The following is a 16,500-nucleotide window of genomic DNA, read 5'->3' as shown; positions in this document are numbered from 1 at the left end:
TAGATTGCAAATAAGAAATAAAAATGGCAAAACATATGAGAAGTTTGATCGTGAGAAAATTGATTGTCTTGATTGATGTTTTACTAATGCTGATTGATTATCGTTCACTTGTTGGGCTGTCTGAAGCTGGTGACCAGACCAGTTTCCTCATCCCTCTCGACACCACCACCGATGACGATGCCGTGTGCACGGCGCGGAAGACTCAACAAACCCTTACCGACAGCATTATAGTCCCCAAAGAACGTATGAGCGCGAACGTCAGAACCAGTGGTCAACCCATGTCCCAGAGTCACACCCCACACATCTCCAACACGAATAGCATGCGCAGAAGAACTAGCATCGCGCTCCAAGAGAACCGAGTAAATACATCCCGTGTACATCACAACGCCATCAGCTTCATTAGCGGGAAAGTCCCAGCGTTTTCCGTTGGAAGAAACAGGATGCCATGGTGTGACGAGAACCTTGCCCACGCGACACAGGATCTCACTCTCAACGGGAGTTTTGAGAACCATGGCGACACGGCGTGAGCCACGAGGTGTACGAACTTTCATGCCGCGTCGAAGTTTTCGGATCTGTACTGTTCGTCCAGAAGCGAGCGCGACGACTGTAGAGCCTGCGAAGCAGACGCCGTGAGAGTTGCGGTAGGAACTCATGCTGATGCCGGTGATTGAACCATGCGAACGACTGCCGCCTCTAGCATGCACGTGTCGCGAAGGTTTTGGAGCGGGGAGATTATCGAAGATTTGGTCAAGTGCATCGCGGCAGGAGATGAATAGAGGGCTCTCGGTTCCGTATTGGAGAGGACCGGGGTCCTTGAAGGAGTTGCAGACTTGACGCGTATGGGCGTTGAGGAGAGATGGGAGGAAATGGCATCCCCATCTGTTGAAGTATTCTTTGCTCTCAATTGCCATGGAGACTTGGCCTTGGGGTTCATCGGCTGATACGTCTTGCATGAGAGATTTGTTCTTCTCGTCATCGAAGTTCTTGGCGGGAAGGGTATCGATCCAAGTTCGAAGCTCTTCGCGCTTGTTCTTCATACCCCGTGTTATACCGTGCTCACCATCCGCCCCAATAGGAAACATGGTCGAGATGAAGTTGCAGATTAGAGATCTCGATTCATGGTATGCGATCTCGGAGGCAGGCAGATCGCTGTACTCCAGAATGTTGCACTGATTACTCGCCATAGCAATAAAGTCAGCGTCTTTTGATAGCATTGCCTCGAGAACCTTGCGGCTCTTGAGGCAGTCCCCAGGCTTGACGTATGTCAAATGCGCATCGACAAGAGCGCGAGTGGGCTTTTCTTCATTCAAGAACTCAAGCTCCTTGAGACCATTAGTGCTGAGGAAGATATCGCGAGACTGTCCAAACTGCAGGTTCCCAAGGTTTATCGTAAGTTCAACCTGGCTATCTTCCGAATCATCGGCATACACAGGGACGATCTGGTCCACAGACGGCCCAGTTGTCTCGTACAACTCCAAGGGCCTGGTGTATGAGAGTTTAAGAACCGCGCGCGTGGCGAATGTGCTTTGGAGGTTTGCGACGGCGTGGACGAATACTGTTCCGATCATGCCGGCGTCGGGGATGAAGGCGTAGTTACCGCCGCCAATCTCGGCGATGGACTTGAGGAGCCCGGAGCGGAGACTGTAACCGAAGCCGAAGGTGTGGATTGAGGCTGGGAGGGGACCCATTGCGCGGATCTTGGGGACGAAGCCTGCTGCAGGGTTCCTACGAGAATGAGCATCTACGTTTGTGGGGAGTGATGAGGACTTACATGTGGTTTGGCATGCCGTCGGTGAGGATCATGATGGCAGGGACGTTGGTAGATGACTCTCCAGTATTGAACAACTTGATACCCTCAAGTAAACCCTGCCAGAGATTGGTAGCATCGAGAGGTTTCATGCTCTTGACATTCTTGAGCGACCGAGCTTTGTTCTCTTTGTTCATGGGGACAAGAGGTTGGAGAACCTTGGCCTTGGATGCAAAGGTGACGATACCAAGACGGTCATTCTCGTTCATCGACTCAATGATGGTGAGTGCAGCATGCTTTGTGAGGTCAAGAACTGATAGACCATTGCTCTCGTCGCCTTCTCCAGGGACAGGCGCTGCGGAGACCATGGACCCGGAGACATCAATGACAAGGACGATATCGCAAGGGACATGTGGGATCTTAACGGATGGCTCCTTTGGGGGTTCAATCTTGACCCAGAGACCTTTTCTGTGTGATACAGGCTCTAGACGAAGAATAGCATCTTTATCAGAGATGGTCCCGATGGGTTGAACTTGGCCCTTTTCGGGGTCTTCTTTGGGCGTCTCGTCATTGGTGCTCTTAGAGCCACTGACGAGACTGCGAAAGATGGGTACTCTCTGCATATTGTCAGTTACAGTAATCCTTTGGCGACTCTGGTACATACAACCATGATGGGCTATTACGACCGTGTCAAACGGATGCGAGATCTCACAGAGTCTCAGAGAGATTAGAAGAAAGAGTTGAGATGCTAAGTGTAAGCTGACTAGACAGCGGAAGCTAGCATTCTAATACATAAGTAGCATGTTTCCCAGTGAATGCCAATCTTATGGTCCTACAGAAGGATTGTATGAGTCTGACCGATTGTAAGCTAGCCCCATGTCACGATCCGCCCGTCATACCGAACGGACCACATGGCACGCCAAGGTAATTCGCCAGGCAGATTGTTTGGGCCGCACGAATACGGAGAGAGTAGCATTGGCACTAACAAAGAAAAGAGAGCGATTGGGGAGATAAATGTCTGCCTTGATATGGCACCAGATTGTCGGATCCCTTTTGCGGGCGAAACACTGTTTCATGGGCTGAGCTGGTGGGCCAAGGCAGACATGATACTTGCCCGAAACAGGTAAGACTTTTGCGGTGAGGGGGCTTGTGGTTGGCCGTAGTGGCACATGGCGGACTGCGAGGCATCTCCAATCTTGCGGGGTAGACATGGGATTGCGTGTAAGAGGCTGAGGGTCAGGAAGAGAAGCTTGGACTTGTTTCTTGGAGCTATCGATTTGTCTAAAATTGGATTTGAAGAATAGGAGCAGGCTCATGGGTTACATGTTTGCTAGAATTTGTTGTTTTGTGAAGCAGGACAGGCAGAAGGAAGCATTGTTTGTTAGCATGCTCCTTGAAGTCATGATTGTTGACACATAATGACCAGTGATTGCTCTGACCGTCACAAACTCAGAGCTTGAATAGAGACACCAGCCAAAAGCAAGATCCTAGGCAACAGTGAGGGCGACGAGTATTTTGCCCGTATGTGTTTTTTTGGTGTTCTTTACCTTTGTGGCCTTGAGGCTGAAGCCTCTTTTTGACCCCTCAGCCCTATCACAGAATAGAGACACGAGCTGAAAAGGCATTTTCGATTCTACACCTAATAAAGGAAATTGCAGCCATGGTGTCCTGTTGCGCCCGTGATGTGGATTCTTTCACCAAGGTTACCTTAGTTTCGTCGTAGATATCTGCCTCAGTGGTCAGTCTAGGACATTATTTTGTCCTATGGGAACACAACCATGGTCGCTGTAAATAGTCGACGTTCTATTCGTAGATGCGATCCCAGGCATACACATAAAGACACACTAAGAGTAGCGCCAGGCTGCAATTCTGCTCGTTGGGCAGAGTGATACTACAGTTGTTGTTTTTTTACAAGGGATCACCCTATATTACCATAAGCTCTATATGGAGGAGAGGATCGGATACATCCAGATTGAGAAGAACGAGATATGTTCTCGATCGCACGTCAAAATGCATCATAATTGAGCACTTGATGTAGCGTTCGTCGAGTATATAAGAGTCGTGATCTAAACACCAGCTGGCTCAAGTCGATCAAGTTATTTCTGCCTCTGTAGCCAGCAACATCTACACTTGGCTTGTAGGCAACACAAGTTTGGGCCTAAAGCTCCCTTTTCTGATCTCCTGTACTTCCTCCTATAGAGGTAACTTGCGAACCACTTTCGTCATTGTCGCTTTTATATACAATTTGCGAATATTCTTGGAGTTCTCGGATTAATTTAAGGTCGTTTTTAAGCATCGGCGGACTCCGAATATTACAGTGGATCCGCCCAGTGATGATGTGGAGATGTCAAAAAAATTGCCTGAAGATCCCAAATTCTTGCAGGCGCGGTTGCCTCGGCCCTACTTTTTTTCTTCTTTTCCTTCTTTTTTTCCTCCTTCCTTCTTCCTCTTGGGCATTAATATCTCTTCGTCTGTCCCCGTCGCAACTCTTTTCTTTTCATTCTTCTATATACTAGATTACGCTCCGTGCGACGTATAAATACCGCAAAAATGGTCGAGAAGCTCTACGTCACATACAACGATGTAAGGAGAATTTACCCCGCCACCCCGCCTTGATGATGGGTTGTGATGCGCATCATGAAAAGTCAAGCTATGCGACAGTATCGCCAGGTTGATGGAACACTGGTTGCTGGACACGGGACAGCTATAGTAAATAGCTCTCTATCACCAGCTATGGCACAAGATACACAAAAGATCAGCTGCTGACGTGCTTCTCAGGTGCACAAGATGTGCCAAAAGTCCGCTGAGAAGCTTCTCGCCGACTTCCAGCCCCAGCTTCTGATCGCCATCGGTGGCGGTGGTTACGTTCCCGCCAGAATCCTCCGATCTTTCCTCAAGAAGGCCGGCTCTCCCAACATCCCCATCCAGGCCATCGGTCTCTCTCTCTACGAGTCTCTCGGCAACGATGAGGTCGAGGCCCCCGGTACAAAGGTCACCCGAACACAGTGGCTCGACTTGACCGCTCTCGGCGAGATGCATAACCTCGTCGGAAAGCGAATCCTTATCGTTGATGAGGTCGACGATACCCGAACAACCCTCGAGTACGCTGTTAAGGAGCTTGAGAAGGATGTCGAGCTTGCCCGTCAGCGCATGGGCGAGGGTGCTCCTGCTCCCAAGACTGAGTTTAGCATCTTTGTCCTCCACGTATGTAACACGATGCCAAAACTACAAGTCCAAACTAACAAAGCTTAGAACAAGGACAAGCCCAAGAAGGGAAAGCTCCCCGACGATATGCTCGCTACCCGTTACTCCGCTGCCGAGACTGTTGGCGACGTCTGGATCAACTACCCCTGGGAGGCCATCGACATCGACGAGCATGACAGGAACGCCAGCCTGCAGACCAAGAGCAACTAAGTATTTTATGAGAATTTGGAGTTGGGAAAATGGCGCACAGATTTAAAGAGATATCATATACATGATGAATGAGATTCCTGAACTATCGGTTCAAAAGGTTACCATACAATATTGCTACCCAAACAACACGAAACACAAGCCATAGCCTGCTTGGCTTAAAATTCGAAGAAACCTTGCGCCTGCTAACATCTGATACACACACTAGATGCCTAAACTTAGGTCGCCTCCCTCCCCTAGAACTTCATCTTTAAATTTTTCAGTCTGTCCAGGATCTCGTCCAGAATTGGACAGGAGCCTGAGCTCATGAAAGTCAACTTGCGGAGGAAATAGGCCGGATAGCACATGGTATCTTCTGGCGAGTCCTGTGACAGGATCTTCTGACTTGCGATAATGTACGCTCGGACGAAGCTCTTGTAAGCACGCTTCTTCAGGCGATACTCTTTCCCATCGGCCTTGTCTCGCTTCAAAGGAGATCGCGGCCATACTGGGTTGTCATAGACAGCTTCGGCCATCGACTTTGTTTCGTCTTGGCCTGGTTGCAGCGGCTTGCAGTCGCCAAAGTTGGTCATCCACAGCCTCGTACGGCCTCTCGTCTCAGATGCGAGATAGAACTTGACGCCAGCTGCATCGAGCCTGCACTCCCAGTGGAGGATTGCCAAAGCTATGCCCATTTGCTGACACCATAGTTTCAGGGGTTGCTCTGCCTCGCGCCGGAGCTGGTCGAGATACACGGGGCGAGAAAGGAGTCTCGTACTTAGGGGGTCGTCTGGAGGTGCCACCATGCCGAGTTGGACTTGTAGCCTGACATTTGACAGGTTCGGGTTATTTTTTACCGACTCTTGAATACTGGAATCTACAAACGTGCCGACAAGAGCACGGGCGGTGGATGGGTGGAGAGGCGGAATGAAGTCGGTAATGTATCCTGCTGTTGCGATATCTTTTCCTTCATGACCATTCTGGATAATCTCGGACACAAAATCCGGGATATACGGCGAAGGAGGCCCATCGAGTCGACTGCTACGAGGATTCAATTTGTTCTTGTTGCAGCGTCTTGATCCTGTGCTTCTTTGCGACGGATCATCTTCGTTTACCTCATAAAAGTCCTGTGTAGCTTTGCCCCATGACAGACGCATTTTCTTTACCACCAAAATATGGTTCTGCACCTCTCTCTTGATAGCTTCAGGATTTTCAGAAAGTCTGGCGGCATATGTTCTACACCCGACTTGGACTGTGTAGATGTTTGAGTCGCTGTGGGAGGGTAGCTTCGTGAGTTGGTATTCCACTACAGGCCAGGGTGTCCAGAGGCACCAGTAGACGTCGCCGTCGTATGAGGCGAGCTTTCTGGGGTCACAGTCATACTCTGTAATGAGAGCATGTTTTCTGTTTCTTTCCTGCGTCTCAGTCGTGCTGTCTTCTTTTGTAAGTAGTGTAACGACGTCAGGAAGGCGGCGCATTTGAGCGCGCAGCATGGTGTTATCGGGAGTGTCTGCTCCGTCAACCATGATGAGGAGGTTGTTCATGTTCTGCGGTGTCGGAGCGAAATAGTTTGCTCGTGCTTCTGGATAAATGCCCCTGGGGTGAATGTGAACCGCGGACGAAGCTTAAAGGAGCAAAAGGCTTGGGGTCAGAAACGGGTCAACGCGAGTCTTATATGCCAGGTTTAAAGTTTGCGATACTAAAGTTTTGCCATTTCGAATGGAAGTTTGTATAATACAGATATTCATGTCTATAGTCTAATCATCAACTCTATCATCCAAAGCCCCATTAATGAAAATGCAAAAGGGGGTATAAGCTTTTCCATCATGTCTCAACCCACACACATAACCTTCTCCAACTCACACTTCGCTCAGCTCTCCTTGGTGCCCTCACTCTCGTGCCTCTTCTTCAGAAGCTTCTCCGTCTTCATAAACTCTCTAATCCCAACTGGCAAATCCGCATACAGCTCCTCGTCCCAAAAGTCCTTCGCTATCTTGGCCTTGCCAACCTCTGGCGCAACCCAATTCGACTCCGACCCTCCACCGTCCGAATCCATAGACCCCTCGTGTTTCCTCAGCGCAGCTTGTGCCTCTGCGTTCTTGAGCTGCCACTCCTCCAGTTCATCGCGGTACTGGTCATACACGCAGTTCACACAGCCGCTCATGCAGCAGTTATCCGGCTCAACGGGCTTAGGCGGAACGAGAACGCCGGCAATGTATGTCGCTTTTGCTTTCCGTGCTGCTAGGCGCTCGTCTTTCTCTGCGGAGCCGAAGAGGCGTGAGCCAAAAACTAAACGTGCTTTTTCTTCTGGTGTTTGCACAGCGGTTTTGGTGGGAAACTCTGACTGCACCGAGGGGTCTGCTGTTTTGGGAAGGACTTCTGGTTTGTCGATTGGGATGTGGGACGGGTTATTGAGAATTACTTCGTAGTATGGGCCGAGAGAACTGCGCTGCGGCCAATCTTCTATGTGTCTCGGTGCGGCGCTGACGATACTTCGTGAGGGTATTAAGGGTCGTAGCCGAGGTAGTAATCTGGACGGTATTGACATTGTGGATCGGTGCTGTTAATTGATATGTATACGGGTACGGTGAAATAGAATTTTGAGTGTCGAAGGAGGAGGAGTGGCGGGCAAAAAGTGAGGAAATTGGGTTGGTAATGCAAATAGCGAGAGCCGAGAAAGTTGGTGTTGAGGGTCGGAAGTCCGTCATTTTCGCCTCGGACGTCATCGGCTGGGGTGAAGTTAGCGAAAACTGGGGTGCGTGGGGGCGGAATCAACCTCTTCAAGCGTGCGATATAGTTTCGTGACACTTCAAACTCCGTATAATTGTCCAAAAATGGCGTTTAATACATGGAACCTCCTCTCAGGCTTTAAAAGACTTTAAACCGACACTCAGCCATGTCATTTGTACCATATGACTTCAAGCGCACCCAATAATGAAGAAGCACGTGATTCTTTAAGATTCTGGGTTGTTGATTCACCTAGTTGCTGGCTATGCAATTGCTATTGAGTCAAGGCTCCTTTAGACATCAGCGTAAAAGCGCAACCTAACAACTCCGTTTCAGGCCTTTATACAGTCAATTTGCAACCCTCAGGTCTTTGGAACACGCTTGTGTAACCTCAATCCACATTTGGCATCGCGAAAACAATCTGCCCGTTTCGGTAAGCGGTGAGGCCCACTTTCACAGACGCGACAGGGTCATCGAAAGTAAACACGAACCAATGCGATCACCAATTATCGACAAGGCAATCCAACATCGCCAAATGTTATAATCAGGGCCCTGAAATCGCATATCAATCACACAAAATGGAGGAATCTGCGCCAAAGCGACGGCGTACTTCGCCGCGCACTTCTCTCAACGTCGGCGCAACCGAAGAACCCGCGTCACCGCAAAGAAGACGGCCATCATACGCATCACCGACGAAAGCAAGCATGTCACGAAATAACCCCGAGGCTTTTGAGCGCCGACGATCGAGATCGCCTCAGAAATTACCGAGCGCTCGAGCTTCGGGTCAATTCACTTTTGATAGTCCTTCAGAAGCTCTGGCAGCGCGCTTGGCGACGAGTAGGATTGTTAGCGATGCTCCTACACCTACGCGCCCTGAAGATACGACGCCAGGTTCGATCAGACGTGTAGGAGGAGGAATGGCTTCTGCTGCTAGGAGGACGTCTTCGAGAGCGGGTGCCAAGGTGGAGGATGATGACTTTAATCCTTTTCGGGGGAAGGTTTTGAGAAGATCGCCGCAGGCTGGCATTAGAATGGATGTTGATGCGCCTTCTGCTTCGATGCCGCAGCCTGAGTTACCGCCTGCGATCGAGGCGAGTTCGCCTCCTGCGCCGCCTGCTTCCATGCCAGAGCCTCAGCTTGGATTGCCTTCGGATGAGCCTATGGAGAAGCCTGAGGAGGGCACTCACATTCAATCTGAGGAGCTGGCGCCAGCGGAGGAGACGTCACCAGCAAAATCCGTATCAGCAGCTGGAAGTCCGTCACCGGCTCGGTCGTTTTCTTCATATGATCTCGAGATTCCAGCGCGATCTTCATCTCCAATCAGATCACCGTCCTCAGTTCAAGCCCCTGCAGCGCCAGAGCCAGAAGCGAAAGAAGAATCGGACGGAGAGCCTGAGCAAGGCGTAGAACAAGAACCAGAAGCGGAGCCAGAACAAGAATCAGGGTTAGAACTCGAGACAGAACCCCAGCCTGATCTCGAACCAGAACGAGACTCCCCGAGCCCACCACCACCTTTGCCAGATTTCTCATCCTCGCCCCCGCCAGCTTCAATGCCGCCTCCAAGAATACCGCCATTAGTGCAACCGAACTCGCAAGACGCCGCTCCATCAGCTTCACAACCAGTACCCCGGCTTCCGCCACGCGACACAGGACCGCGAAAGAGCTTCCAGAACAGCCCAGTTCGATTCCGCGAGTTCTCGCAGCAACGGGACTCACCGCTAGGCAAACCGCCGTCGCGTCTGCTGGAGAAGCCACGGAAGAGCTTCGCTCAAGCGGGATCGGCGCTGAGAGAACCGCCACCTGCTCAGACCAGCGACCCAGAGGTTAGACAACCCCGGGCCTTTGATCCGGATGCAGAGAAGAAGAAGGAGCGAGACAGGGTTCAGAAGGAGATACAGGACTTGAAGAAGGACCTTGAAACTGCGCGAAAGGAGAACGAACGCATTCGATTGATGCAACAGTCTGGCCGCATACTTGCACCGACAAATCAAGACGAGGTCATCGGCCTCATTGAGCGCCATCTGATGTCTACTGGTACAGGACAGAGTACAACAGCATCACGACAATTATTACAAGCGGCACTGAATCCCGCTGCTCTGTTGCCTTTCAGCAAGCCTACAGCTCCAGTGGTCCAACCATCGGTTGAGGAGAAACAGCCTGACATCAAGTCACATCATCCTGTGGCCATGACAGCGACAGAGGAGTTGCCCTATCTTGAGCTTTTTACACCATTCTCGATGACATCCAATACGTCCATCCTACCAGAGGCTGATGGAGAACCATTGAGGCAGCATTACTCCATTACACTTCGATCACGCGAGATACCAGGCATCTTTACAGCCAAGATTGAGATGACAGTCAATGCCACAGAGCTTACGGTTCTCGATCTCGGTGTCACAGCCTTAGAACCAGCCGCAAAGCCGGAGCTCGGTCCTTTCGTTCGCAAGATATGCACAGGTGACTGCAACCGTTCCATGCAACGCAATATCGGCATCCTGTCGTGGGCCATGGGTGAGTGGCTTCGAATCGCAATCGATAGAGCAGGCTTTTGGTGCCAGTTGGAACAAAGTCTAGGCTCGAAGGATGGTGTATTAGAGGCTGCATCTCGAATGAGGTCAAAGAAACACAGACGGAGGAGGGACAGCGGTGAGGATTCGGATGAGGACGAGCCGACACAAGTGGAATCTGTCAAGAAAGCAGAACTCATCCGCTATTTGGGCCAGCAACACTTTGACATATCAGTTCCGTACGGCGATGCAGGGGAGTCAGGCGCAACAGTACGACTGGGATGGAAGACCGAGTTTGACTGGACTGGAGAAGCGCAAACCAGACTTTCCGTCTTGGTAGGCGCACCAGGGAAATGTGAGTACATGTATGAATCCCACAACGTTACCAATTACTGACGATCACAGGGCACCAAACAGACGAACGAGGATCGCTTGCAAAAATTCCCAAACTTTTCGAAGAACTTGTACACGGACATGAAGAACCCGAAACAGCTGTACGAACAATTGTAGCACTCATTGCCGGCGAGCAATCATGATAGAGTCCGTATAGATGGTAAACCTCACAAGCATAGGCGTATGATGTGTAGAACTCCTCTGCGCAGGTCGCAAGAATAAGATACCAGATTATTGTAATTAAAGTTTTGTAACCTCATCCACATTCCCCCTAACCCTTCTATAGCCGTTTAGATCATCGTGTATGCGGGTGCTTTGCACCAATTTAGTCGACAGTAACGCCGAGCTGTCGGAGCTCAACCTTGGCCTGCTCAATCTCCGCCGTGAGCTCCTTGTGTGCGTTGGGGACGTCGTTGAAGGTGAGGATGCCGAAGCCGAGACGGAAGAGGAGGTATGCGCCGAACGAGACGAGGGCCCAGAAGGGGAGCTACAATTCCGCCAGTTAGATAATTGAAGTTTGGAGTATGAGTTTGGGGGCGTCATACCACAGGGACAATCTGCTCCTGGATCAGAGGAGGAAGAGGGATGAGCTCAAGGAAGAGCGCAAGGTAGAGCTGCACAGCGTTAGTTCAATTCCACCAAGATTACTGTGGTAAACATACGGAAGAAACCAAGAGGGCGAGAGAAATGGTCTGCTGAGCGCGAGTCATCTTGGCGGTCGTTTTTAAGGAGCGTGGTGTTAGAATGAGCGCGGGGGAGGAACTGTGATGGTATCGTGGTGCTTGAGGAGACGTGTCAGGGGTGCGCGTTGTTGGAGCTGTTTGGATGACTAAGATCGGGTTAGGTAAGCTGCTAGGTGCCCATGATAGATAACACTCAGGTCGAATCAAGATCATAACTTGTTATTTCTAACGGCATTGGAAAATAATTACTTATATATTTAATAAGTATTCTTTTAGACTTAGATTAAGAAATTTATTGATTGTTTTTGCTAAGTAAAATCTGGCCTCAGACAGGTCGCAGATCTCATTTCACTTCTACCATCGCTCCCCGCCCAGTTTCCTCAGTCAATTCGGCTGGTAATGATAGCAACTCTTCCCTGGCCAGCAACTCATCAAAGTCCTCTGTATGCTCAAAATCGACCAAGCGCGCGCTGCTCCCAGAAACTCGATCAACAAGGAAGTTGTACCGATTCACGTCCCCATGGACCATCCCAAGGTCACGATGAAGCCGGCGAAGCAGGGTTTCGCAGCGCTCCAAATGGTCGGCGCAAGCTGACTCCCCGTCTACTTTTTCCAGGAGAAGGCCCACGATCCTGCCATTCTCAGTCAGATGAGCGAGGAACTTGGGTACAATGAGTAATTCATTTGGGTGTTGGATATGATGGTTTTCCAGCAGTGAATACGCCCACGTTTCACGTTCGATTCTGCGCATCTCCCATTCAAAACAAGCGATTTTGGCGATGGCAGGTACATCGTCATATCGGACCTCATGAAGTCCAGAGCGAAAACGCCTCGTGGTCTTCAGGGTCAAGACGTCTACGTGCTATTCATGCCATTCTATGCGGATCTTGGGCAGCAGATCCCTGGAGATGACAGACGTGAGGGAGCCATTTTCGGCCTTCGAGATGGTCATGGCGGTCTACGGCGAGTCAGGAAGCTCCGGAAGCCTGGCAATGAGGAGATATGGTCGAAACATGGTATCATCGTCGAATGTGCCGATGGGTATCCTCAGGTAGCGGACTCTCAGGCCAGTGCGCAACCGATAGTGTCTATCGTCATGGATTATCTCTGGTACGACAGTGAATCGAATTTGCAGTGCTTGCGTACAGAGAGGTAGGGTAGAATATCACGAAACTATTGTCCCAAGCATCTGCCAAAGGAGGACAAGGCCATGACGGGATATCGGGGTCGACACAACCCCAATAGGGGTTGAACTAATAAGAAGTCAGACACGAGACTGGCAGTGAGCCAGACATGCCGCTGGCCAATGAGGCCCTCATCAGTCCTTACCTTTTTGGTCGATTCTGTTGCGATCTATCAAATTAGTGTCTAGTTTTGTTTTGATGTACTTTAAGTTCAGTCGCCTCCCATTGTTAGCTGAGGGACTAATTGCTGAATGCCATAACAGTGTTTGATGTGTTCCAGAAATGACTCTGTTGACCGGGCTCGCCTTTCTAGGCCCAACAACACGAGCAGTGCATCACGAGGCCTTGGGACTAGGGCCGCAAGTATGCACCGAGGTAAGCGCAGGGAGTCATGGTGATGGAGGGTGATTTCGCAGCCCCGGCACCACAGACCATTCTCGAGCCTGCCCGAAGCCGAGAGTGAAGGAAAAGGAATAGAAGCCATGCCGAAGAATTTGTCAGTGGGAATATTGCCCTGACTTGGCAGTAAGAGGCGGTCCTGGTTTTGGGAGGTTACTGGGTCGCTTTGAAGGAACCGACCGTCGACGCGCAGTCCTCCAGACTTACATTTCGTCATCATAACCTGTGATAATTGATCCGCAGATCCATACACTATCAGTCCAAGTTCCTTCGCTGCTTTTACACTCACGAGCCTGCAAGACCTTGGAGAGGGGGTGCGGGAAATGCCATAGTTGCCAGGAATAACGGAAATGGTGGGTAGTTGTCGGATATGCCGCTCTGAAAGACCAAAATATCTTTTTGCTTCTTTTGGTGGAAGCACTCGTAATAATGGATTGTGACGAAGACACTCCCAGCAGCATCTCTCGCAGGTGGGAAGAAAGAGAAAGGCACCATATTCGACGCAAGAGGCGCACCGTTCTTGTCGTAAGGCAGCATGGAGCTCGGTGACAGAATGTAGATTGAGCAAGCCGGTTTTGCCTAACGCCATAAGCGTCTGCGGAGCAAACGCGACCAGATCTCGGTATGCTCGCAGTGATTGGATGTATGAATTCCCTCGGAAAGAAACGCGAACGAAACTTGTAATTGACTGGATGTCAAGCCTGCCTAGGAGCATGTATAGAATTTCGGGTGGGAGTCGATCAAGGACGCCGAGCGAGGAGACTCGTTCAGCCAGTGTTGGTTTTTTAGGCCTTTTTGCATCTGTTATTGTGATCATAGCTTCGAGGAGATGGCGTGGACGATGGGATGCACAAGAAATGAGTGCCTCGGGCTCAGAGGAAATATTTGGCATCTCGGTGCCGTTGAAGTATTGGGACGCGAGAATGAATTGCGGCAGGTCATGGGAGCGCGTTAATGGAGTTGTTTAGGGACTGAAGTAGGTTTTGGTAAGATTCAACCTACCTACCCTGCATATGAAGCTCCTGGTTCCAGAGACGCTTGGTACAGTCCTCAAGCCGAATCAATAGTAACTTATTATTTTCTTATATGTTAGGCAATTAAAAAGGCTCAACAATCTTCTTTGGTATTCTTATTAAAGACTGTATTAGCTCTGCTCATATTAATTCGAGTCTGGTCCACGAAACTGAATAACAGGTCAAGCCTCCTTCTACTTTCATGACTACCTAACGTACGTACTTCCTTCCCGTTTTGCTTGATCAACTCGGCTGTTATTGAAAGCAACTTCGCACAGACACCCGGCTACACTTTGACTATCAACCTTCATCAAAAAAGAATAAATGTCAACCCTGGCGCAACGACATGTTTGATCTAGCACCTTGTTCAGCTACCTAGTTACCTGGTGTCCTATTACATCCACTCGTCGTTCTCCCGCTCAAGTCCCGAAAACTGAGCGCAACGACAGCCATTTTCCATTCAACCTAGGACTGTTCTTCCCGCACCTTGACCATCTTTTAATTTGTTCTATTTCCAAGGCTCCATGTATCTGAAGCGTGGCACTAAGCGCCAGTCTTGTGACTTTTGCTTTCGGCGCAAGGTCAAGTGCGATTGGGTGTCTCGTCAATCGGAAGGCCACGCTCATTGCTCGCATTGTGAGTTACGGGATATAGCTTGTACCGCAAATCCCGACAACCGCGATCGAGCCAGACGTAGCAAGCGCCTTGATGCCCGCTCTGCTGCTAGCCGGATCTCATCTAGTCGCGATGACGGGCATGTGGTCGATGGGGGTAACTCTACTGGCAGTACCAACGACACCAGTCTTGTCAATAACGAGACCGTCTCCGCCCTACCCCAGACTCAGGTAATGCCTATTGACCCAAGTTTACAATATCAGGCTGTTGAATCTGAGTCTGCATGGCAAGATATCAGTTGGGATCTGGGCGCCGAGAGTATCTCGTTTCTTGACAGTGTCTTTACGCACAACTATAACTTCGACAATATGCCCAACAGTCCTCAGATATACACCAGCGAGGAGGTCGCAGGTGCTTTATCAAACCCCTATGAAATCCTCGAGCTTGATCCGAGCACTCTCAAAGCAGCTATCGACGCTTACTTTGACCTGACCTCGATCGCTATTCCGATACTAGACAGAGATGCATTCCAGGCTGACTACACTAGCCACAGAGCCAGCCCTGCCTTGGTGTATGCTGTCGCATGCCGAGGATGTCCTTTCATATCGACACCGCAAAAATGGTCCGTACAGCAACAGCTGGCGAGCGAGTTCAGACGAGTATGGCTCGAGGCACGATCAGCTGGGGGGAACAAGCAATCAATCAGACTGGACGACCTCGAAGCTCTGGCTCTCATGGTTGACTTTGCCTACGAAACAACTGAGGATGTCAACGCAGCGTTACCTTCCCAGCTTGGCAGCCTTTTCCTAACACACGACAGCCTGGTCCTCATGATACTACAGTATCAGATTCTTTGCCACGCGTCCCTGTCGGAAGACCTTTCCGCTCCTCTGCATGGGGCGGAAGGGCGAAAGAGGTTGCTTTTCTGGTACGTGTATGGCAAAGATACGTTCCGCGCCCTCGACCAAAAGTCTCCATCTCGTATCAGGGACGGCCATACTGAAATTGTCGAACAACTACCAGAGCATGAAGAGAGAACATATCTAGATGCCATACTCGCCCTGGCCATCATTGTCAAAAAGATAAACCATGAATTTCTGGGTGTTGATGTCAGCCACCAAGATGTGGTCAAGCTGTACGGTCAACTGGAAGAGTGGCGTAAGACGTTGCCCCTTTACTTGCTTTGGGACACTAAGCGAGACTCCAGCCTACCTGTTGAACGCAGTACTGGGAAACTGGCCCAAGTGCGCCAGCTGCAACAGGCTATCCTTCTGTTTCTCGAACACAACTGCTGCATGCAGATCGAAAGATGTGCTTCAGAACGTGGGATAACTAACCCAATATCACTGGAGGCGGTTATGCTGAATCACCTTATCGAATACCAAACCTTGGCAATGACGAACGATATAATTGAAGCTGCTAAGTGGCTCCAATCGCAGAAAATATGCCAGAACACACCTCAAGGAACTGTTGCATATCCCCTGATTGACCTTTCCCCAGATATTCTGCGCGATATATGCGCAGGAACTGCTTACTGGCTGTGCAATCGCGGGAAGAAACTCTTGAATTCCGCAAGCCAAGGGGAGGTTTCCCTGACGCAAGGGACCGAAAGCTTTGCGGCAAAGGCGGCATCACTAAGAGATGCTGTGGAAACTGCAGGATCGCACAATGATACATTATGCTTGGTCGAGAAGTTGGATGAGCAGCTCTCATCTTTGCGCGAGGCGATCAAAAGTGTAACAGTGGTTGATGATTGATCTTTCTATGCACTTCATGGCTCTTTAAAGTTCCTTCTTCGTATCATCATATGAATGTTAAGTGGTTCTGCTAGGCCCTGTTGTT

The 16,500-nt window shown here is 50.1% G+C and overlaps 7 protein-coding genes across 7 annotated transcripts; 3 read left to right on the top strand and 4 right to left on the bottom strand.

The window, feature by feature from the left end:
• Positions 1-104: 104 nt before the first annotated feature.
• Positions 105-2,370, bottom strand: FMAN_09388 (uncharacterized protein; the record flags this gene model as incomplete). Its single annotated transcript, XM_041830226.1, has 2 exons — positions 105-1,725; positions 1,772-2,370. 2 exons carry the CDS (start codon positions 2,368-2,370, stop codon positions 105-107), a joined length of 2,220 nt encoding a protein of 739 aa, XP_041680910.1.
• A 1,927-nt stretch (positions 2,371-4,297) lies between these two features.
• FMAN_09387 (putative xanthine phosphoribosyl transferase) lies at positions 4,298-5,161 on the top strand (the record flags this gene model as incomplete). Its single annotated transcript, XM_041830225.1, has 3 exons — positions 4,298-4,330; positions 4,526-4,951; positions 5,000-5,161. 3 exons carry the CDS (start codon positions 4,298-4,300, stop codon positions 5,159-5,161), a joined length of 621 nt encoding a protein of 206 aa, XP_041680909.1.
• Positions 5,162-5,394: 233 nt separating this feature from the next.
• Positions 5,395-6,630, bottom strand: FMAN_09386 (uncharacterized protein; the record flags this gene model as incomplete). Its single annotated transcript, XM_041830224.1, has 1 exon — positions 5,395-6,630. The coding sequence occupies one exon, from the start codon at positions 6,628-6,630 to the stop codon at positions 5,395-5,397; it is 1,236 nt and encodes a 411-aa protein (XP_041680908.1).
• Positions 6,631-7,007: 377 nt separating this feature from the next.
• FMAN_09385 (uncharacterized protein) lies at positions 7,008-7,685 on the bottom strand (the record flags this gene model as incomplete). The annotated part of the gene is made up of 1 exon (XM_041830223.1): positions 7,008-7,685. The coding sequence occupies one exon, from the start codon at positions 7,683-7,685 to the stop codon at positions 7,008-7,010; it is 678 nt and encodes a 225-aa protein (XP_041680907.1).
• Positions 7,686-8,442: 757 nt separating this feature from the next.
• FMAN_09384 (uncharacterized protein) lies at positions 8,443-10,907 on the top strand (the record flags this gene model as incomplete). The annotated part of the gene is made up of 2 exons (XM_041830222.1): positions 8,443-10,726; positions 10,777-10,907. The coding sequence occupies 2 exons, from the start codon at positions 8,443-8,445 to the stop codon at positions 10,905-10,907; spliced, it is 2,415 nt and encodes an 804-aa protein (XP_041680906.1).
• Positions 10,908-11,089: 182 nt separating this feature from the next.
• On the bottom strand, positions 11,090-11,474 carry FMAN_09383 (uncharacterized protein; the record flags this gene model as incomplete). The annotated part of the gene is made up of 3 exons (XM_041830221.1): positions 11,090-11,251; positions 11,310-11,378; positions 11,427-11,474. The coding sequence occupies 3 exons, from the start codon at positions 11,472-11,474 to the stop codon at positions 11,090-11,092; spliced, it is 279 nt and encodes a 92-aa protein (XP_041680905.1).
• A 3,093-nt stretch (positions 11,475-14,567) lies between these two features.
• On the top strand, positions 14,568-16,415 carry FMAN_09382 (uncharacterized protein; the record flags this gene model as incomplete). The annotated part of the gene is made up of 1 exon (XM_041830219.1): positions 14,568-16,415. One exon carries the CDS (start codon positions 14,568-14,570, stop codon positions 16,413-16,415), a length of 1,848 nt encoding a protein of 615 aa, XP_041680904.1.
• Between the last annotated feature and the right edge of the window lie 85 nt (positions 16,416-16,500).

The sequence above is a fragment of the Fusarium mangiferae genome, assembly GCF_900044065.1.
Source record: "Fusarium mangiferae strain MRC7560 genome assembly, contig: FMAN_scaffold004, whole genome shotgun sequence".
Taxonomy (NCBI): Eukaryota; Fungi; Ascomycota; class Sordariomycetes; order Hypocreales; family Nectriaceae; genus Fusarium; species Fusarium mangiferae.
Note: the sequence above shows the minus strand (reverse complement) of the source record. Positions and strands in the feature narration are given on the sequence as shown.